The sequence below is a fragment of the Chiloscyllium plagiosum genome, unplaced genomic scaffold (assembly GCF_037043375.1).
Source record: "Chiloscyllium plagiosum isolate Xiang-an unplaced genomic scaffold, Cpla_swu_hap1 HiC_scaffold_25, whole genome shotgun sequence".
NCBI classification, from domain to species: domain Eukaryota; kingdom Metazoa; phylum Chordata; class Chondrichthyes; order Orectolobiformes; family Hemiscylliidae; genus Chiloscyllium; species Chiloscyllium plagiosum.
In genome coordinates this window covers 48,422,349-48,445,327 of record NW_028270163.1, presented here as the reverse complement: position 1 = coordinate 48,445,327, position 22,979 = coordinate 48,422,349, and the positions used below count along the sequence as shown (strand labels likewise).

Sequence of the window (22,979 nt, the reverse complement as noted above, 5' to 3'; positions counted from 1 at the left end):
CAACAGAAAGGTTTCAAGTGCTTTTGATATCCTTATTTGCTATTAGAGGTCCTTTTTCCTGAGATTGAATTTTTACAATTGCTTTGAGTGGCTGCAAACACAGCAAATTCACTGTGCACCAGGGTTCAGAAAGGCAGATGTAAATAAAAAGAATCAAAGTAACTAAAGAAATTAAGATTTTCTAAATATTAGAAAACGGATTTGTTTGCTCGAGAAAGCGTGATGTTTTACAGCTCTGGCAAGAAGCCACTCCATCAAAGTTGTGCTGGTTTCTGATTCCACCAGAGTGGCGAGAGGTGCAATACCTTAAAATTCAACATGCAATTTTCAAAAAAAATTTGAAGACTGCTTAAAAAAAAGAGATTCTTGAAGCTTTTCATGCTGCACTAATTAGAAGAGCTATAAGAATTTCAAAAGGGAGCAACAATTTATGCTGAATGAAGAAGGGTGCTGATTGGTCAAGCTGTTGTCATGGTGAGTGCATCAGGGAACTAGCGAATCTTGCACTTTAGTTTAATTAAAAATATTATCAGGTTCTTTTCCTGCAAAACATAAATAATGTACATGAATACATGTGGCTTTCAGTACCTGTATCTCCACCAATGTCATTTACTGTATTCGTTGCACCTGGTGTGGTCTCCTCTACATCGGGGATTGCGGATTGTTTCAGAGAACATCTGTGGGACACCAGCACCAACCAACCCCACCGCCCCGTGGCTGAACACTTCAACTCCCACTCCATCAAAGACATGCAGGTCCTGTGCCTCCTCCATTACCAAACCCTTACTACCCGACGCCTGGAGAAGAGTGCCTCATAATCTGCCTTGGGACCCTGCAGCCATACGGGATTAATATGGATTTCAACAGTTTCCTCTTTCCTTCCCCCCACATTATCCCAGTCCCAAGCCACCAAGTCAACACTGACCTGTCCATAACCTTTCCCATCTATTCCCTCCACCAATCTCTTCGACCTATCACTTTCCCCCCTCACCTTCATCTACCTATTGTTTTCTCAGCTACCTTCACCGCCAATCCCAACCCCTCCCATTTATTTCTCAGCCCGCTGGCCCACAAGACTCATTCCTGATGAAGGGATATGCCCGAAATGTTGATTCTCCTGCTCCTTAGATGCTGCCTGACCTGCTGTGTGCTTTCTCAGCACCACACTCTCGACTATAAATTCGTAACCTCCACAACTACCTGATGAAGGAGCAGTGCTTCGAAAGCTAGTGCTTCCAAATAAACCTATTGGACTATAACTTGGTGTTGTGCGATTTTTAACTTTCTCCACCCCAGTCCAACACTGGCACCTCCAAGTCAGTTTAGAAATTATACTTCACAATATTACCATGCAAGTGCCTGTTACATCGCTGACTAAATTCCTCTGAAGTTTGACTTTTATAAAATGAAGGAATATAGAATGTTATGTTCCTTCTTTTTCTCTTCGGCGCAGACCTCCAAGGTTCATGTGCAAACCCTCAGTAGTGGCATTATCATGCAGCTTAAAGAGAATTTGCTGGAATACTAAAGGTATCAGATGGAACAGATCTTAAATCTTTTATACCTCTATCCTCCCATTTTGGTAAATGTTGATAAAAATAATGAACGGTTTGAAGGAAAATATTGGCACAATTTAAAGGATTTAATATTTCTCATGCATGAGGAGCTCAAGATGTTTGCAATGAAAACAAGTGCCATGCCCTCAGCTTGACTCAACATTCTTGTTTATAATCCAGAGTTTATCTGGAATATACCTTAGTCTTAGTAGAGGCTTACAGTCATAAAGCACTATCACTTTCCATAGAGTAGGAAATCTTTTTTAAAAAAATTTAACTAAAAGCTTCTCAAAAGCTATGAGAATTAGTTAGATAGATTGATCCTTTGCTATTGGGCGGCATGGTGGCTCAGTGGTTAAGCACTGCTGCCTCTCAGCGCAAGGGATGTGGGTTTGATTCCAGCCTCAGGTGACTGTCTGTGTGGAGTTTGCACATTCTCCCTGTGTCTGTGTGGGTTTCCTCCGGGTGCTCCAGTTTCCTCCCACAGTCGAACGATATGCAGGTCAGGTGAATTGGCCATGCTAAATTGCCCGTAGTGTTCAGGGATGTGTACATTAGGTGTATTAGTCAGGGGTGAATGTAGAATAATGGGAAATGGATTTGCGTGGGATACTCTTCGGAGGTCAGTGTGGACCTGTTGGGTCAAAGGGCCTGCTTCCACACTGTAGGGATTCTATGATTCTGATCTGACTGAACTCTGTGGACACTGGTGACAGTTTGTGTCTGCATTAAGTTATGCTGCTCACACTGAAAAAAAACATTACAGCAGGACAGTGCCCCAGAAACTACACAAATTGAGACTTTGTGAAAAACTACTTACCCAATACGGGTGGAAAGCCAAGCAGCTAATGGCTCCAATCCTCTGCCCCATAAATCCATCATAGTATTTAATATTGCTTATCACATCCCCACTTGCATTATATACAGCTATGAACTGGTTCATGGAGCCACTGAAAGATGAAGAAAATGTTTATTATTGACTATCATGCACAATGATTCACTGAACACGTGCACTCACAAATAATCCTGCCTTTAGGTTACATAAAATTGCATAAAATTATTACTTTATTCAATGGTAAAGTAGAAAATTTAAGACGTGGTCTAGCAGCTCAAGCAGTTATTCTTCAAGTAAAAATACTCATTAGGGTTTACATTTTAGAACGTGAAACATTGGGTTTGTTTATTGACTGAATTGTCAAAGTGAATCTAATTCTGAAGTACAAATTTGACATTGTCTCACTTGCATTAGCTTTGATGGCGAGCAGTCTACAAGGGAGACATACCTGAAGCGAGATACTATATATGCCCAAATTGACTACACTGGAAATCCAGAACAATAAAATGGAAATTGGAAGCAGGACAATTCTTGTGAATTTGAAATGAAAGTAGAGTGTTCACAAGTCAACCAACACCCAGTTTATCCCTCCCCTCTTTTCGAACTTGGGAATCACACTTCCCATCCTCTGGCACTACTCCTGTCACTAAGGGGGGGTTTGGGAGTTCTTCACCAGAACCTCCGCTATCCTCAATCTGACTTCCCCTGGCAGTCCATGTTATTTGGACTAGGTGGATTTGTGACATTGGCGCTGAAAAGGAAGGATCTCAGCCATACCATCTTGAAAAGTTACTACAGTTAAAAGCTTCAATTCAGCATGATGAATGCTAACACATTTGGTGTATGTGTAGGATGTATGACAGTGGAGGAATTAGATTTCATAAAATTAAGCTTCCGTAAATCAAGGTACATTTTTATAAAAACATTATGCTTACAATTCGACATCACTTATTGCCACGAGAAATTTAGTGTTAAACTATGGAAGCATGATGAACAGAACAATTATCTTGTCTTTCTAAAAAAAAACATCTGGTTTTGTACATCTTTCTGAAAGTCAATAATGATTCAGTAAGAGCATTAACCCCAAGGAGAAACGTTAACTCTCGTGCTGCCACTTCTCCATCCTACTTGGTTAGTTTTCCTTCATAGATTTGGAAATATTACTACCTCAAAACTGATGTTAAAGTTGCTGCTTTAATCATATTATATTAACTATAATTAACACTGTGAGCTTTAGTTCTTTTTTTTTTAAAAACAGACCCCTTTCTAACTTGAGACATAGTTTACTTGGTGCAAAGGCGTTTGAAATAACCTGGCAAGGAAACTGCTCAGCATTTTAGCTGTAAAATATAAATTTTTAAGTCATTCCCATGCTTGTCACTTTAGGTCAATCGCATATCAGAAAGCAAATCAGAAAGCAAATGCTACAGTTTTGGGGTTACTGCTGTCAGTACATGTGAGGAAAAGATCAAGGTCACTGCGCAATGATGTGAGCAAAGTCAGAAATGATTAGGGTTTGAATATCGTTATTTGGTTTAGATTAGTTAAGGAAATGGAGAAAGACAGGGAAGAGTCGCGTGGAAATACTCAACCAGAGTAAGGTTAACTTCAGTGAGTTGAAAAAGGAAGTGGTATCAATAAGTGCAAATGAAAAAGCACAATCTATAAAAAGCTATCAAATGAGAGACAGATAGATAGATAAGGTACAGACTATACACTTTCCTCTGAAGTAGACAGTAACAGCATCCGTGTACAAAGCTCTCTGACTTGATACAGAAATTAAAATCCAAACGAAGGAGGTGGCTCACGATGAACAGGAAATGTTGGAATGACTCAATGAGTTTAACAGCATCAGTGGTGACAGAAACAGTAATGTTCTAAGTCAGTAGTTCTTTGTCAGAACTGAAACCTTAAATATGGTTTCTCTCTCCATAGATGGTGCCACTAACCTGGACCAGACTGCCAAATTAATGTTACAATCTGGTACAGGACCAGGAAAAAATAGCAAAGTGTGTGATGGAGGGCAATTAGGAAGAGAAAAATGTCACAAGTTTCTCCAGCTTTGAAAAAACAAATTTGACGATACAGCGTTAGAACAGTAATACAATTTACACAATACATGCACAATGTTTACTCCAATAGCCAGAATTAACATGTGGTAATAATGGGTATTAGACTATACATGAATATTCCGCACAAAGCTATAGGGAGAGGCTGAACAGGCTGGGGCTGTTTTCCCTGGAGGCTGAGGGGTGACCTTATAGAGGTTTACTAAATTATGAGGGGCATGGATTGGGTAAATAGGCAAAGTCTTTTCCCTGGGGTCGGGGAGTCCAGAACTAGAGGGCATAGGTTTAGGGTGCGAGGGGAAAGATATGAAAGAGACCTAAGGGGCAACTTTTTCACGCAGAGGGTGGTACGTGTATGGAATGAGCTGCCAGAGGAAGTGGTGGAGGCTGGTACAATTGCAACATCTAAGAGGCATTTGGATGGGTATATGAATAGGAAGGGTTTGGAGGGATATGGGCCAGGTGCTGGCAGGTGGGGCTAGATTGGGTTGGGATATCTGGTCGGCATGGACGGGTTGGACCAAAGGATCTGTTTCCATGCTATACATCTCTATGACTCTAAATGTGATCAAGACTGACCCATAGATTTCTCAGCCATTCTCTCTAGATATTAATGACATGGTGAGTCAGTAAATATCTTTAAACTTCTTAAAGGATCACAGGTTTGCTCATCTGGTCTTACAACTTCATCATAACAGCCATTTCATCAGGGATTGCCTCAAATACTTCTTTTGTTCTGGTCAATCATCCTTCTTTGGCTGTACGCTCAGACTGCAGTGCTTATTCACAGGGACAATTCTAACCTTTCACTAACAGCTAGCTTCGCCAAGCTAGAACTGCCCTTCAGTTTTCTGAGCTCTAATATTGCTCAGTTGTAATAAGCAAATCCTGTTTATGGGCTATTCAACCACCCAACTCAATTGTACTGAATTGTTAGTGACAAATGGCTTCTTTCGAGTCTCTGTAACTCTGACGACATGACCTTGACTCCAACATTTAGCTTCCTGCCAAGTCCTAAAAGTTCTGCCTCAGTTTTAGTGCACAGGGACATTAGACTGATCTTGACATCTCATTGAGTCCCCTATACAGAACAATATAGTTCCATTGCTTTCCCATCAGTAGAGATAGGAGCAGCACCGATGAACATGGAGTCTACCTCCCTTTCTCCCTCTCTCTCTCACACACACATTCATTGACTTCCCCACTGTCTGTAACCTTTGAGCGCCACCTCAGCCACTCTTGAACAGTCTTGAGTAACCCATTTAATACCTTGCAGTAGCCCTGCCCCTATTTCTAGGCAGAATGCATATAAGAGACAAATGTAACGAGGCTTCAGAAGGAAGTGCGCTCTAAATAAGAAAGCATAAGACATAGGGACAGAAATTAGGCCATTCAGCCCATCGAATCTGCTCCACCATTCAATCATGGCCGATATGTTTCTCATCCCCATAACACTTGATTCCCTTGACAATCAAGAACCTACCTATCTCAGTCTTAAATACACTCAATGAACTGGCCTCCACAGTCTTCTGTGGCAGTGGATTTCACAGATTCACCACTCTCTGGCTGAATGTTACACTCTCTAGAATGCTGGCTTCTGCCATGCAAAAAAACTCTAATAAAAGGAAGGACTCACCACAATGCTGCCTGACCTGCTCAGTGTTTCCAGCGTTTTATCTTCCTCCCGAAGACTGCAATCAACTTTAGTGTTTGTTTTACTCTCAGATGCTTAACACAAAACATTAGCAATCTGATTGCAGAAACTACAAAGGAGAACTGAAAAAGGCAAGAGGAGGGGCAAAGCTAGTTATGAGTATAAACTAGCAAGTCAAAAAGGGATCCCAGCTGTCTCTTTCATACACATGTATTTGGCGGGGGGGGGGAAGGAATGCTCAAAGTCGAGAATTAATCTACTCCAAATGGGATGCAACCAAAGTTATTAATAGGAGTCAGGATGGGGACAGTGGAGGCTCTGGCCACAATCTTCTCATCCCTCCTTTTTACTGGAATTGTGCCAGAGGACTGCCAATGAACTTGTGTTGAAAAAGGTGAGGGGGATAAACTGAGTGTAGGTCAGTCAGCTTAACATTGTTAGTAAGGAAACCTTTAAAGACAATAATATAAACTAAAATTGACTGTAGTTGGGAAAAATATGAAGTTAAAAAATGATAAATTATTAATGGTAAATCATATTTGACGGCAGATTGTGGAAGGAACAGAGAGGGATGAGACGGATATGCATATCAATTTACAAAAGGCATTTGATGAAGTATATAAGAGATTTACTCTCAAAATTTAAGACCATTGATTAAAGGGCTAATGGCAGTGAATTGGCCATGCTAAATTGCCCGTAGTGTTAGGTAAAGGGGTAGTAGGGGAATGGGTGGGTTGCGCTTTGGCGAGTCGGTGTGGAACTGTTGGGCCGAAGGGCCTGTTTCCACACTGTAAGTAATCTATGATATATACAAAGTTAGCTAAAGTTCAAAAGTAGAATTGTGACAGACAGTTGTTTTTCTGACTAAAGAAAACTGTGCAATGGTAACCCCAATGGTTGGTATTAGGGCCATTGCTCTTTTTGATGTTGATTCACGATTTGGACCCTCAAATAGAAGAGATTATTTCAAGGTTTTTTATATTATCAGACGAAGTAAATAGTGAGGAAGATGGTAAAATAATTCAGGATGAGATTGAAAATAGATCAACATGCTGGTACATGAAGTTTAAAGCAGAAAAGTGCCAAGTGATGCATTTTGGTAGTCAGGGAACTACAAGTTAAATGGTCCAACCTTAAAGTCTGTGGAAGAACAGGGAAGTTTGCTGTGTACTTACAGAAATCTTTGAGGTGGTTCAAGAGGTTAAGAAGGTTGTTTAAATAAGTAAATAAGATCATTAGCTTCATAAACAGAGACATAAAATACAAAAGTGAGAAGTGATACTAAACCTTGATAAGTTACTAGTAGGTCTCAGCTAGTGTTCTGAGGAAGGGTCACCAGACCCAAAACATGAACGGTCATTTCTCTTCATGGATGCTTTCAGAGTAGCTGAGCTTTTCCAGCAATTTCTATTTTTGTTCCCAGCTTTGTGGACAATCAAAGCTTAGAATTTGTGAAAGGTGATTTACTAGAAACGTGTCCAAAATGTCTGATTTTGGTTTGGTGGCAAGACTAGAGAAGCTAGATTTGCTCTCCATAGAGCTTGAAGGTTAAAGGGAGATTTAACAGAGCTTTTGAAAAGACTAAGTAACCAGATGACACAGATTTAAAGGTAAGCAGTAAAAGAACCAGATGAGAAGTCAGCTTTTTTGGTATGCAGTGAATTATAATGATCTAGAGAATTCTGCTGATACTGTGGTGGAAGCAGATTTAATAATAACTTTCAATAAGGAACTGGATAAATATTTGAAGCAAAGGTTTTTGTAGGCAACGAGGGAATTGGGCTAATTCAACAGTTCTTCCAAACAGCCTCACTTACAGGATAATTCTATGAAAAATAGCATTTTATGCACAAGAATCAAACATTAACTAAACTGAATTTTAATTTCTCAATTTAATGTAAAAAATGCATAAAAAGGACTTTGTGAGGACATCATGGCTTTCTTCTAAAAAGCTAAACTCAATCTTAAGTACAATTTACATTATAAAATGATTTCACAGTCTAACACTGGCTCTGTTTTAAAATGTACGAGTCTGTGTTTTTACATGTATGCATGGTTGAATAGCTGGTGCTAAGAAAATCAGATTATTTCAGCAACATCAGTAAATGTATAAAGACAGCAATTCTTTGCTCAGCTTTGCATTTATAATAGAGAGAACACTGAACATTAGCTGCCATTTATTCAAAAACTCATTGCACTCGAGTCCTTGAGCAACTGAGGAAAGCTCTCTTTTATTGTGAAGACATTGTGTACTTAAAAACTGCTAACCTTTAGGGAAAAAAAAGGCAACTCAAAACTATAAAAGGGGCCAGAAAAGGATGGAGATCTGGTAAAGATAACCATACCTTCAGTACAGAGTGATACAAATGAAAGACCATTGATCAAATATATCTTTCTACTAGATTCTGTATTCATAATGAGAAGTTTAAAAATATACACATCCAAACTTGGACTGCCACTGATAGTATGTTGACTTATGGGCAGGAAACAGAGAATGAGGTTAAGGAGTTCTTTTTCAGCTTCGTGATCAGCGGAGTTCCACAGGGATCAATACTGGGACTGGAAATGTTTACGATACATAGATTAATGACTTGGAAAAAGTGAATGCACTGTAGTCAAATTTGCAGATGCCATGAAACTAAATGGAAAGGTAGGTTGAGAGAGAGAGAGATACAAATGGTTTAGAGAGATTGTGATAAGTTATGTAAGTGGGAAAAAAGTTGGCATGTGGAGTATTATGTGGGAAAATGTGAAGTTGTTCATTTTGGAAGGGAGAAAAAAAAGAACTGAATATATTTGAATGTGGGAAAACTGCATAAAGCTGCAACACAAATGGACTTGGGGATACTTATACACGAAACATAGCTAGCACACAGGTGCAGCAGGTAATCACACAGGCGAATGGAATGTTGGCCCTTATTTCAATGAGGTTGGTGTATAAGAGTAAGGGAGTCTTACTGCAACTTTACAAGATGCTGGTGAGATCACATCTGGAGAACTGAGAACAGTTTTGGCTCCCTTATTTAAGGAAAGATTTCATTTCATTGGAGACAGTTCAGAGAATGCTCACAAAGATGATCCTCAGTATGGAAAGATTGTCTTATGGATAAAGATTAAACAGGTTGGGACTCTACCCCCAATGGAATTTAGAAGAATGAGGGGGGATTTCATTGAAACATAGAGTGGGCTTGACAGGGTAAATGCTGAGCCAATGTTTCCCCTCATGGGTGAGCATAAGACGAGAGGGCACAGTCTCAGAATAAAGAGGCACCACTTTAAGGCAGAGATGAAGAGGAATTTCTTCTCTCAGAGGGTTCAGTCTCTTTGGAACTCCTTGGCACAGAGGGCTGTGGGGGCAGAGTCCTTGTGTACATTTAAGGTTGGAATAGATAGATTCTTGACCAGTAGGGGAATCAAAGGTTATATGGAAAGCTGAAAATGTGTTGCTGGAAAAGCGCAGGTCAGGCAGCACCCAAAACGTCGATTCTCCTGCTCCTTGGATGCTGCCTGACCTGCTGCGCTTTTCCAGCAACACATTTTCAGCTCTGATCTCCAGCATCTGCAATCCTCACTTTCTTCCGGTTATATGGAAAGGGCAGGAAAGTGGATGTGAGGAATATTAGTCTTACTGAAAGGCTGAGGGGACTGCTGTCCCTATTTCTTATGTCTTAGTGGAGGTTGCACACCTGCCACAAACCATTCAAAAAAAGATAGTGGATTCTAGATGCTACCAAGTAAAAATAATGCAAGTGTAAAGTCTCCCAATGTTTCTCTGCCAGAGGTGCAGGTGGCCTTGAGACCAGAAAATGGTTCTCACCTTTCTAAAATGGAGAAAAATATTAAAATAATAGTTTTTGATACATGGTATTTTGCAACAACCATACAAAATTACTCAAATTATTGGGCAAGGTAACATTTCCAAGTTCCTTCCAAAGGCAAAAACAGCAGCAAAATGGACCCTTATTTTTATTCATTCATGGGATGTGAGCATCCTGGCTGTGCCAGCATTTATTGTCCATCTCTCAGTACACTTGAGATGTCAGAGAGTTGCCTTCTTGAACCAGTGTAGTTCACGTGATGTAGGTACACCCAAAATTCTGTGAGGAAGGGACCTCTGGGATTTTGACGCAGTGACACTGAAGGAACGGTGATATATTTCCAAGTCAGGATGGTTAGTGGCTTGGAGAGGAACATTAAGGTAGATGGTACACAGTACTGCTTATGAACATTGGTGGTGGAGGGACTGGATGCTTGTGGATGTGCTGCCAATCAAGTGGTCTGCTTTGTCCTGGATGGCATCAAGCTTCTTGAGTATTGTTGGAACTCCAGGATTGAAGCTTATTCTAAAGTAGACAGACCATATTCTAAACAAGCACTCATTCTTCGCATAATTCTGTCATGTCAGACCAATCAGTAACGAGGGCTGTAATTATGACAGGAGCACTGAGAGTTGATTTAGGAACTAGGACAAGGTAATTGAGGTTAGGTTAGAACCACAGCTAGCATTACCATATAAGTATTTATGCTCTATAAATGCAAAGTGGATAAAGCTCCTAGACAGACAGCTCTCCTGATGAAAATAATATTTTCCGTGCTGACTATTTGAATTCACTTACCAAGCATACAGATTTGCTTGCGGATGAAAGTCCAGCGCCGTCAATCCTTTTACAGTCTGAATTACATTCACTGACTCAGGCATCCGCGGGTCAAAAAATCGCACATCTCCATTTACACTTAATTGAACAGAGAAGAGCACATTAAGCTGACACAAATTACTCAGTTAGGCAACGTGCAAGAAATGGGATCATATTATGGTGGTAAGAAAATATAACTAGAACACTTAATATTTCACTAACTTTATCATTCAATTACTGGATTATGTATGAGTTTTTTCTGTGATGGGACACCATGTGATGCCAAATTCAATTAAAAAACAAAGATCTCACCTCCCTGATGAATATGTCCATTAAAAAAAAACTGAAGGTATTTTTAATTAATCACTAGCATTGCATCAAACTTAATGATTTACAGTATATTACAAACACAAAACCCATCATGAATGCAATTATATCTACACATGATAGATCTTTACAGTTCAAATACGTAATCCAACTCTAAATAAAGAGTATAGAAATATCAATCCTTTATTACCTCACAGTGATGATATTGCCTTCAGGAGACTTCTGTAGATAGGTTTTTACCACCCATGCAGCATGTTCCCTGTAAGTCATTACACGGCTGTAAAATAAAATCCACGTCAATAACCAAAGTGCAATTCCCCCTCACAGGCAAAGAATACAAAATACTGCATTCACCAAGAGCTGAACAAATGTTAAAGATAATGACTGCAACAGCTTCACATTTAGTACCCAGTGTTAACATTAATTATTCTCAGGACAGGCATAACTTACCTAGATGTAACATCATATGCCCATTACATATCCCCAAGATGCAACTTAAAGATTCACTCTTTCGCATGGTGATATTTTAATTTCTTATCCTATAGCATGCCAGAAAAACTAATCATTTAGCAGTGTGTTGTGAAATTGTGCCCAACAGGAACTGGAGTTAAACCTTAAGCAAATGAACTTCACTTCCAACTGGTATAATGCCAGGAAAGCGGCCACTTCTGTGTTCGCTTTTTTACTTTGGTTCAGAACAAAAAGACAGTATTGTTAGCAACTACTACACACTGTTCAGTCACAGGTGTTCAAAAAGAGCATTAAGAAAATCATATAACTTTTAAACAATTGAGAGGAAACTAAAAAACAATTATTGTAACCTGAATATTCAGGATTTTTAAAAACATAAATGGAACTCACCACTGCCAGTAGCCTGGTTCAAAGCCAGCACTCTGGCTTCATTCAGCAGACATAAACTATCCAGTGAAGAAGTGTGCATTATCGCAGGTGGTGGTTTTCAGGTAAGATAAACTGAGTTTCCAGCTGCCTGCGCTGGGTGTTTGAAACGATGCCATGGTGCCTCAAAGAGGAGCAGTAGAATGCTGTCACTGGCTTACCCGGCTAATATCATTGGAAGTTATTAGGTGTTTACTTATCTCAGCATCATCATCGTTTATCAAAGTAACAACAATCACCACATTTTAAACAATTAATTAGTGGTGAAGTGTTCTCTGACGCCCTGACAATGGAGAAGAAATTTTACTCAAGAATTATGATTCATCTCCCTTGTTTAAACGTGGCTTGCTTATCTTGTGATGCAATTGGTTTTGCACAGCTGTATGCAGCTAAATTAGGTTTATTACCCTGCCTCAATTACTACCTACTGCTTTCAATTCCATTTCCCCACATAGCTGGGCTCTGTAACCTTTCAAACTCAGTTGAATTTCACTTTTGCTCCTTCACAATCTGAAGTAAACTTCTAAAATTATACTGAATGTGACTTATCTAACAGAACAAACATAAAAATGAAATATAGTATTGACTAAACATAACAGATGCTAGAATAAAGCATGTAGCTAGGTAACAACTGAATAATAGAAGATTAGAAACTAATTTCTAGCTTTGAATAGCTAATAACAAAATGAGATTTCAAATGCTATTGAATATAACACACAATAAAGACATTCCCTCCAAAGGAATTCTTCTATAGCAATCTTCTTTCTCTCGAAAGAATGTGGCTAAAAAGCTGGCTCAATTTATTAAAAAAGAAGTTGTTAATTTTTAGATTAAATTGGCAACTTAATCAATCTTTGTTGTTTAGAACAAGAAAATTTACGGAAAGCAGTACTGATTTCTGAAATCATTGGGTAAAAGTTTCATGCTGATAAAGCCAATCGGCACCATGCTAATACTGCAATTTGAATTTCTACTACCGGTAGTGTCCTGACCACAAGACAAATTTTCTGTGAAAAAGTCCCACAAGAGTGAGCAACATGCAAAAAGTTGGAGGGTACGTAGAAACTTACACACAAGCAGTTATTTTTGAAGAGGTATTTATCTGAACACTCCATATTCCCCACTAGTCTGTATGAGCCACCTGCTTAGAACATTAATGGCTAGAAAACATGGGTACTTTACTCTACATTTCAACTTTTGGTAATGATCAGAAGCAAAATTCACTGCAGAAACAATGGCTGTGCTGGCACAGCAGCAACAAAGCAAGTTAAATTCTAACCACTTAGCCATGCTGCACAATGTCATAGAATCATAGAGATGTACAGCATGGAAACAGACCCTTCGGTCCAACCTGTCCATGCCGACCAGATATCCCAACCCAATCTAGTCCCACCTGCCAGGACCCAAGATTTAAAAAACGAACACCTGAACTGAAACCTACCATTCACTGGGAGCCATTCTCCGATCGTAGATGCGGACTGAGCCATCCCCAAGGCCACTCACTATTAGGGAACGAGTAGAATCACAGGAAAGACTCGTCACACAACTGTCTGCCCCAGTTGGAATATCCTACAGAACAAACAAGACATTTTTTGATGCTTAAAAGAAAAGAGAAAGAAGAAAACACATTTTTAAATACAGCCCTTCAGATTCTCAAGATATGTCAAAGGAATGAAGAACTTGGAAAAAGAGTCACTTTTAATCTGTAATTTAAAAAAAACTGGATGACACCTTGTGCACAGTAGGTTCCACAACAGCGAATGAAATGAACAATTTTAATATGTGGTCCTCCTGGTTGAAGGAGGCATGTTGAGCCAGACACTGGAGTTAACACCATGGAGTTTAATCTTATTTCTGTCCTTCAAAAGGACTAAAAACTCAGTTACTTCAGAATTCAGGTAAGAGGTTCAGACTTTAATTTCTTGCCTGCACTAGGTTCTGCTTTTCAGACAGGCATAACATCATTTAAGTACACATTCAAAGTTTTTCAGACTCACTGCACACAATTTTGAAGTAGACAAAAACAGAGGTAGTACAGATATTGTTGCGGTGCATATTTAAGAAAACAATTGAAACATACCCAAAAGCTTTTTCTCCCGTCAAATGAGGATGATGTGAACGAACAGAAAAAAATTTTACAAAACCATCGGAATAAGTGGTTCACTGCTAAACAGTGAATATCATTTCTCTCTGTTGTAAGATTTAACATCTTTGAGCTCCCTGTCAGCTATATAGAACTGTGTGGATTGGTATTTTAGTTTAGCAATGAAAACAAAACTTTGAAAAATAATCTATATCCAATAATATTAGAAGGTGGACCTTATAAAATCTTGACAATCTGGATCAATGAAGATTGTAATAAACTAAAAATTATATGCTGTAATTGGAGATAAATTCATTGACCAAGACCTGCATGATGCATTAGTTAGCAAGATATTGCACAAAGCAGCAGAAACTAAATATATGGGTTTCAGAACAGAATTGAGAAAAGTGGTTACTGAGAGATAATTATGTCATTTGTATTAAGTTTCATATTATCAGTTTTGCTATGCCAGGTAATGCATAATGTAGTGCTACGCTTTGCACCATTGCTTTAAGTCCCGCTATTCCACAAGTCACTACAGAAAATTTGCATGTTTGTAAGTACTTACAAAAGCTTATCCCTCTAAATATGTCTGAAATACACATGGAAAGACTGCACATACACATGAAGTCTCATGAATGAATCAAATTGGTTGAAGGATGACATCTGTGAAACTACAACTTCAGGAAGAGACCAAAACTAGTCGTTGAGTTCATCACACTCCTGGCCAAAAATGCTTCATGATTTCGATTTCCAATACTCCTGGGTCGCCACAAAAGTTATTGATTTAGTCAAAGTACACCAAGTCCCAATTTCCCCGTCTGATGGAGTCAGGTTAACAAAAAACATCATACTTAACAAGAATAACCGTTTATGACAAATAGTTTGTCTGTGGCTAGAACCTATGAGCTTTCAACATATAGTTCTACTGGTTGAAAGTTTAATCCCCTTTTAAACTGCCATACACCACAGGCACTGAAACAAAATAAAAACATTGGTGTTTTGGGAGAGTGAAAGAAACTGGGAAACAATTCAATAGAACTAGTTCATAGGTAGCAAGGGGCATTTCCCTGGTACACCCTGTCCGCACGTAGTGAGACAAATGTAACTCAGCCAATTGATGCCCATCAGTTTATGTTCAATCTTCAGCAGCATGATGGATAATGGCATCAAAGCACTAAGAACTGGCTCTTAGTAAACAATGATCTATTCATTGATGCCTGCATTTGGATTCTGTCAGATCTACGAAGCTCCTCATCTTATCGTCATCTTGGTCCAAACATGGACAAATTATCTGTACTTGAGTGGAAAGGTAATGATAACTACTCTTGCTTTAAAGGCAACACTTTACCAAGTCTGGCCTCGTAGAAACCTAGCAAAACTGCAGGCAGTGAGAGTTGGGGAAAATTCTCTGCTGGTTCGGATCATAACTAACACAAAGGAAAATGTTTTCTGGTTGTTGGAAGCTAAACCTTACTCCAAGAGTACCTCTGCGAGAGTTCCTCAGGGTCACGTCCTAGACCCAGTCAACCTCAGTACTTTGTCAATGACCTTCCCTCCATCATTAAGTCCAAAACCATTGGCAATTCCTCGGATATTGTAACAATCCATATCAATCTGGAGTAACACTTGGACCATGGGCTGATCAGTAGCAAGAAACATGTATGCCGCACAAGTGCGTGGCAATGACCACCCCCAACAAGAGAGAATCTAATCAGCACCTGTTAGTATTCAATGGTATTAACATTGCTAAATCTCCCTCTATCAATTTCCTTAGGTTTGTATTTAACCAGAGACTGAACTGAATCATCCAAATAAATACTCTGCACAGGAGCAGGTCAGAGATTTTGAATTCCACGGTGACTAACTCAACTCTTGTCGCACCAAAGCAATATGCAAGGCACAAGTCAAGAGTATGATAGAATGCACTTTACTTGCCAGGATAAGAGAATGTCCAGCAACACTCAAGAAACTTGACACCATCCAGGCAAAAGTGGTCTGCTTGATTGTCAGAATACCCAATATTTTCAATGTTCATATCCTCCGTCACCAATGCAGAATAGTTTTTCTCTGTGCTGTGAACGAGGTGCACTGCAATAGCTTAGACCAGTGCCTTCCAAATCCACAACTGCTTCCACATGGAAGGACATGAGCAACTAATATATGGGAACACCATTACCTGCAAGGTCCCTTCCAAATCCTACACCATGCTGACTTGGAATTACATCACCTTTTAGCGTCATTGAATCAAAGTCCTGGAACTCATTCCCTTACAGAACTGTTACTGTAACAACACCGCATGGACTGCAGCAGTTCAAGAAGGCAGCTGGCAACCACCTTTTCACAGCAATAAGGATTAAATGCTAGCCGAGGTATCAATGTTCACATCCTGTAAATGAATGAATGAAAATTGAATTTCCTTTGTATTTGGTGCACTGCCAATTGCTTAACTATGTCAGCAACAATCCTAAATGTTAGGACATTGTTACCAGTTGATTTTCCTTCTTCAAGCAGCCAGAATCACTGGCTTAAGTATATCTACTGTTGCAAAAAAAAAATCAGCATACCTGTATTTAAAATTTTTAGAAAACTTGTGTTTTGTATGATTGTAGAAAAATTGATTTATTTCAAGTTTTGTTCAAATGTCTGGAGTGAATATGTCATTGAAAGGTATGAGCTTTGGAAATGTTTAAAAATGGCTTTCTAGATATCATATAACAGGTGCTTGCTCTGCTATAGATCCCAGTGGAGATTGTTGTAATGTAAGGTATCTGATTTATTTACATTTTAATATTATTTTTACAGTTTGGATTTTGAACTAGTGCCATGTGAGCTTTCATTTGTGTGTATGTATAATTGGCAGTATTTCTAGAGGTTTTAAAATAAACAGTATGAGTGAAAGGAGAATCTCTTGGGATGATAACAGAAATTTGTTTGCTTTAGGATAGTTTCATGTGCAGACAGAGTAAATGTTAAAGAGCATTAGTTTGCTCTTTAAGCTTTAGTTTAAAATTAGTTAAAAGCATCAGGAATTGGTTTTGTTTTCTTCGCTGAGGGAAAATTCCATAGCTTGAAAAGCCTTTGATTTCAATTTGTAGAAGTCCTGGTTGACGTTAAGTATGTGAAGCAGTTTCTCCAAGAGAAAAGGCATAAGTTCAGAAAAGTTAGAAAACAGTTACCTCAGTATAAGGGTTTTATTGAAAATTCCAGACCAGAAGTGTTTCAGTCAAACAAAGGGGATTATTTGTTGCTTCCCAAGACTTACTGTTCTTCAGGTTCTTTCATTTCTGTGCAGGATCTACTGGGCAATTGACACACTAACTACTTGAAAAAGGCAACAGCTTACAGCAACAGGTGGGAGAAAATAACTGGCCTTCTTCATGCTTCAGGTACTATAGAAAAATAAAGACATAGGATCGGCTCTCCTAGAAGTCTGGAGACTTCACCCCTCTCTATGGTAAATACCAAAACTGTTCACCTGCCCAGGTGCCAGAGGACTGTTGTTCAACTTCCAACATCCATGACAAGTCACATCTGTACAAACCGATCAACAGTCTGTTGCTGGGCAAACCTCACTCTGTACACTTAGACATTGGTGCCAGGTTATCACATCTCTCTTCCCCACTGCTTAAAGCAGCAGTGTGAACACAATTCACAATGAGATCCAGCAACTTAAAAGTGCAGCAATTCCTTCGACAATCCTTGACTTTAAAACAGTCCTTTTCCCATTTCAGTCCACAATCAAAATAAAGGCCAAATAAAAATACAGTCTTTACAATCTAACTATTCTGTAAAAACCTTCACGATACTGTTGGTTCTTTTAAATCTGTGCAAACAATTTCTCTCCTGTTTATTCTGCCCAGATTCCTTGTGATTTATTAACACCTTAATCAAACATTCTTTCAACCTTGTCTTCCCACAAGAACACCAATTTCTCCAATTTATCCAAGCAACTGATGATTCTCAAACCTAGAACCAATCTCTTAAAACTTTTCTGGACCCTTCTGTAAAACCTGCGCACTCTTCATTAAAGTATGTTGTCCAGAATCGGATACAATGACCCTATTGAGCCCAAACGAGCATTTTAAAAGGTTTACCATAATTGGTAACTGCAAAACAAAAGAAAGTACTAAAGAAGTTTCTATCATGCAGGGACTGATAAAACAACACAGCAAACTGCTCCATTGCTTTGATTAATTTAACACCAAACAGGGTACCAATTACAGCATGAAAACATGACCAAACAGACCAACAACTGGAAACTATTGTGGCCTCAAATCTTCTTTCCTTCTGTTTGCCAAGGCTTTAGAATAGCCAACTGGCATTTAGAAAGAGGAACATGCAAGCTGTGAATGTGATTTATTGTTACAGGTTTAGGGGCAAAGCTATGTATTAACACACTACTAGACTACATTTCCCATAGTTTTACAGTAAATAACTAGAATTTACACATTTGACAAAAATTCCCAACAACAAACCAATACATGCAATAGGAATACTGCTACAAAGCGAAGACTGCAAAGCTGACCCACCAAGGAAATCCCAAACAGTTTAAATAGTTTTGAGACCCAGATACAACTTTGAGAATACAAAATGCACTGGGTGCGTAGTCCATAGAAACACCTGACACGTTAAACATAGGCAGCATGTTGGAATGCCAGGGACTAAGTCCTGTAATTTGAGAAAAGTGACTGGACTTTATGGAGGCATTGGGTCTCGGCTATTGACTGGAGATGCAGAAAGAGAAGAGTGGCATTTCCTCTGGGAAGACCCATTGGCATTAAATGCTACTCAAGCACTTACGCAGCCAGTGGTAGCCTCTCCTGAAAGTTAGTATCCTGGGGCACATATTACACGTGCTGAAGGCTGCTAGCCAGTCAGAAACCAAACAGTTCCTCTGGATACAGCAGGATCAACGTGGAGGCCCTAGCTTCTGCTGGAAGCATATCTATGGGGACCTAGGCCACAGGTAAGTAATGGTGGAAGATGCTTTGTGGGAGAGCAGGGTACTAGTTGCAGGGTGAAGAGTGAATGGATGTCAGCAGCAGGCTATGGCACTGGATCTCAGCGGTTATAGAGTCATAGAGATGTACAGTATGGAAGCAGACACTTCGGTCCAACCCGTCCATGCCGACCAGATATCCCAACCCAATCTAGTCCCACGGCCAACACCCTGCCAATATCCCTCCAAATCCCTCCTAATCATATATCCATCCAAATGCCTCTTAAATGGTGCAATTGTACCAGCCTCCACCACTTTCTCTGGTAGCTCATTCCATACAGGTACCACCCTCTGTGTAAAAAAGTTGCTCCTTAGGTCTCTTTTATATCTTTCCCCTCTCACCCTAAACCTAAGCCCTCTAGTTCTCTCACTATTTCCACAAGACATGCACACAGACCTTCCCCCTGGGTTGATATCAGTAGCAGTGGGTTGAGGCCCTTTATTAGTTATTAATTGGCCACTTAAGGGCCTCACTTTGCATGGATTTAGTGGTCAACAAGGAACTTCCTGCCACTGATTTTATTTTGGTAAAGGCAGGCAGGAGATGGGGTTCAGGCATGTCACCAACTTCCCTAATTCAAAGCTCTCCCCATCTCCAAAATACCATGTGAGAAACTGTAAAAGGTTCGTATTTCAGAAAATCAAAATTAGCTGCCACCTTATTATTATACATATATTGATGAACAAAGCTCATGATTTTCTATGTCTGACATGGATTCATGACAAACATATCTTTGCTGCTACACAAGTCTTAGCTGAAGGACTTTCCCCTAGAAGCGAATGCCTTTGGTCAATGTAGACTATGGCATTCTCAGAATCTTCTTGCTAGCTGACAGAGGTGCCTTTGTAGAGCATGCACACCTATTATGAACAAAGGCCACTCAGACAGTCTGTCAATTGTTCACCTTAAGCAACAATAATGAAATTGCTTTTTGAAGATCTTGGTTGGGCATCGTTGCACTTCAGTTTGAAAAAATATCAATGTCAGGGACTCTTCTGAAACAGCAACATTTAATAAAAACAAGGTAAAAACAATGACAGCAGCTGCTGGAAACCAGATTCTGGATTAGTGGTGCTGGAAGAACACAGCAGTTCAGGCAGCATCCGAGGAGCAGTAAAATCGACGTTTCAGGCAAAAGCCCTTCAGGAATAAAGGCGGAGAGCCTGAAGGGTGGAGAGATAAGCTAGAGGAGGGCGGGGGTGGGGAGAAAGTAGCATAGAGTACAATAGGTGAGTGGGGGAGGGAATGAAGGTGATTGGTCAGGGAGGAGGGTGGAGTGGATAGGTGGAAAAGAAGATAGGCAGGTAGGACAAGTCATGAGGACAGTGCTGAGCTGGAAGTTTGGAACTCGGGTGAGGTGGGGGAAGGGGAAATGAGGAAACTGTTGAAGTCCACATTGATGCCCTGGGGTTGAAGTGTTCCGAAACAAACTCGCCGCCTCGGAACACTTCAACCCCAGGGCATCAATGTGGACTTCAACAGTTTCCTCATTTCCCCTTCCCCCACCTCATCCTAGTTCCAAACTTCCAGCTCAGCACTGTCCCCATGACTTGCCCTACCTACCTATCTTCTTTTCCACCTATCCACTCCACCCTCCTCCCTGACCAATCACCTTCATCCCCTCCCCCACTCACCTATTGTACTCTATGCTACTTTCTCCCCACCCCCACACTCCTCTAGCTTATCTCTCCACCGTTCAGGCTCTCTGCCTTTTATTCCTGATGAAGGGCTTTTGCCCGAAACGTCGATTTTACTGCTTCTCGGATGCTGCCTGAACTGCTGTGTTCTTCCAGCACCACTAATCCAGAATTTAATAAAAACAAGTTGTGCATATACATGGTGGGGTAAATGCAGCCCAAAGTTTGGACTGCCTCATCACCTTTAATTAGTGAGATAATTCATGCAAGCAGTTTTTACCTGTATTTTTGTCTCTCGGTCTGTGTCCCAGATACGAATAATGCGGACATCTCCTGAAGTCATTAAGAGACCAGTCTCCTGTTCCCAGTCCACAACCATGCCAGCACCTGAAGGAAAGTAAAAAACAGGTTCATCACTGGTTTAATATGATACATACTGTGCTGAGGTCAAGTCAGTCCCATAAGACATTTTTGCAGCATGTACTCATATGCAGTCAAGTTCCAGTGTTTAAATGTGGTGAGCCAACAATTCTGACTGAAAACCTGAAATTTGCAAGCATTTGATCTTTTAAATATGACAACCATTTGATTAAAAAAAGGTTAGGTTTGATATAAGTAGATATTTAGAGCAAACCCAATCTATACTAAAAAGTCTTGTTAATTTTCCTGTACTATCTGCAATGTTGTTCAAATTACAGCAAGGAAAATGGGTTACCACACAAGTGAGACAGCACGACTGAAGTGCTCTCAAATCAATTTCACAAATTGAGTTGTCCTTTCAACTACTGGGTTAATGTACTTCCTTCCACTACTGTCCATTTCCTTATTTTAAAATATCATGGGTGACACAAACAAAATTTTGAAAAGGTTATTTTATACATTATGAGCAACAAGTGCATGGGACCTGGTCTTGTAATGACTTCAGGGATGAATGTATTGCTTTTCCTTCTACTTAGCTTGATTCGTATGAAAGCGCCCATTATTCATTCTTGGTGAGCCTTGAACTGAATGGCTTGTTACAGCCATTTCTGAACAATTGAAAGTCAATCACATTGCTGTGGAGTCACATCTAGGCCAGTCCAGGCGAGGACAATAGAGTTTTTTTTTTCCAAAGGAGATGAACTAGAAGGGATTTTATGAGTCAGTGATAGCCATCAAACTATGAGCATGGAGACTAACTCAATTCTACATTTTTATTAATGTACATTTGAATTACACCAGCTGTGACCAGCATTAACTGTGGTTCTTTGAGTCACAGATCTGATGATATCACCAATGCAACGTCATCTACCTGTAATGACCATTAATTCAGTCAGCCTTTTGTCCTCTGCATGTATACATTTCAAATGTTTCAAAACTTCAAAATTACCCTCTTTACCAAAAGTACCTCTGTTCTCGATCAAGAACACAGTGTACACAATTAATTCCACAGAATCAGTAATTATTAGATTCTAATTAGAGATAAAGCAACTTATGCAATTAGCCAATGCCATATATACATCTTAAATTGCTGCTGTGCCATTCATAATTTGTGTTGGCATTACACGTTGCAAATTTTCTGGAATCCTTTATTTTCTATCTACTCTGCTTGATTTGTGTGAAAGCCAGTTTCTCTCATCTGCTTGATAATATCTACCATTTCCCGAGAGAGAATGTAAACATGCAGCCTATTTCCAACCATCTGTATGGGGCTTGCCTGAATTTCTTACAACGCTTGCCTAATTGTCTTTCCTGAAAGCAAGGCACTTAGTTCAAATAAAATCAACATGTTATTCTGCGAATGACAAGTATATACAGGTTGCCCATTTTGGGACACAGCACACAAGAACATTAATGACTTACATCCTGGGGTATTCCATCTTTAAAGAAACTACAAGATAAAATGAACTACCAAAGATAGAGTGTTTAAAATCCCTCAGGGCATCCTACTTGCAGTGCATGCAGAGTGTGGGCAGGCAGTGCATTGAAGATTAGGGAATCCCTGCAGTACTCCGGATCTGTTGTTATAACTGATTAATTTGTAAAGCACTACCAACCACCCACACAAAATAAAATGTTCAGAATGCCAGAGCATAGCTCCTACACTACTCACAATGCATTGCTTTTGCAGGTTCATCTATTATAGTGAGTTATTTGGCATATTGCTTTGACTTGCAGTACTAATATTAAGGCTACGTATAATTAAATATGTTCGTTCAGCAAAGGTATGCTCTTTCCAAAGTTAAAAATCACAATGCCAGGTTATAGTCCAACAGGTTTAATTGGAAACACACTAGCTTTCGGA

The 22,979-nt window shown here is 39.6% G+C and overlaps 1 protein-coding gene across 1 annotated transcript in view; it reads right to left on the bottom strand.

The window, feature by feature from the left end:
* Positions 1 to 22,979, bottom strand: part of rptor (regulatory associated protein of MTOR, complex 1) — a 397,195-nt gene that overhangs the window by 4,007 nt on the left and 370,209 nt on the right. Inside the window, exons 29-33 of the mRNA XM_088000708.1 lie at positions 20,976 to 21,082; positions 13,414 to 13,541; positions 11,266 to 11,352; positions 10,731 to 10,847; positions 2,377 to 2,506 (exon numbers count right to left, since the gene is read on the bottom strand). Of these exons, the coding sequence (XP_087856834.1) occupies positions 2,377 to 2,506; positions 10,731 to 10,847; positions 11,266 to 11,352; positions 13,414 to 13,541; positions 20,976 to 21,082 (569 nt within the window). The remainder of the gene's footprint in view (positions 1 to 2,376; positions 2,507 to 10,730; positions 10,848 to 11,265; positions 11,353 to 13,413; positions 13,542 to 20,975; positions 21,083 to 22,979) is intronic.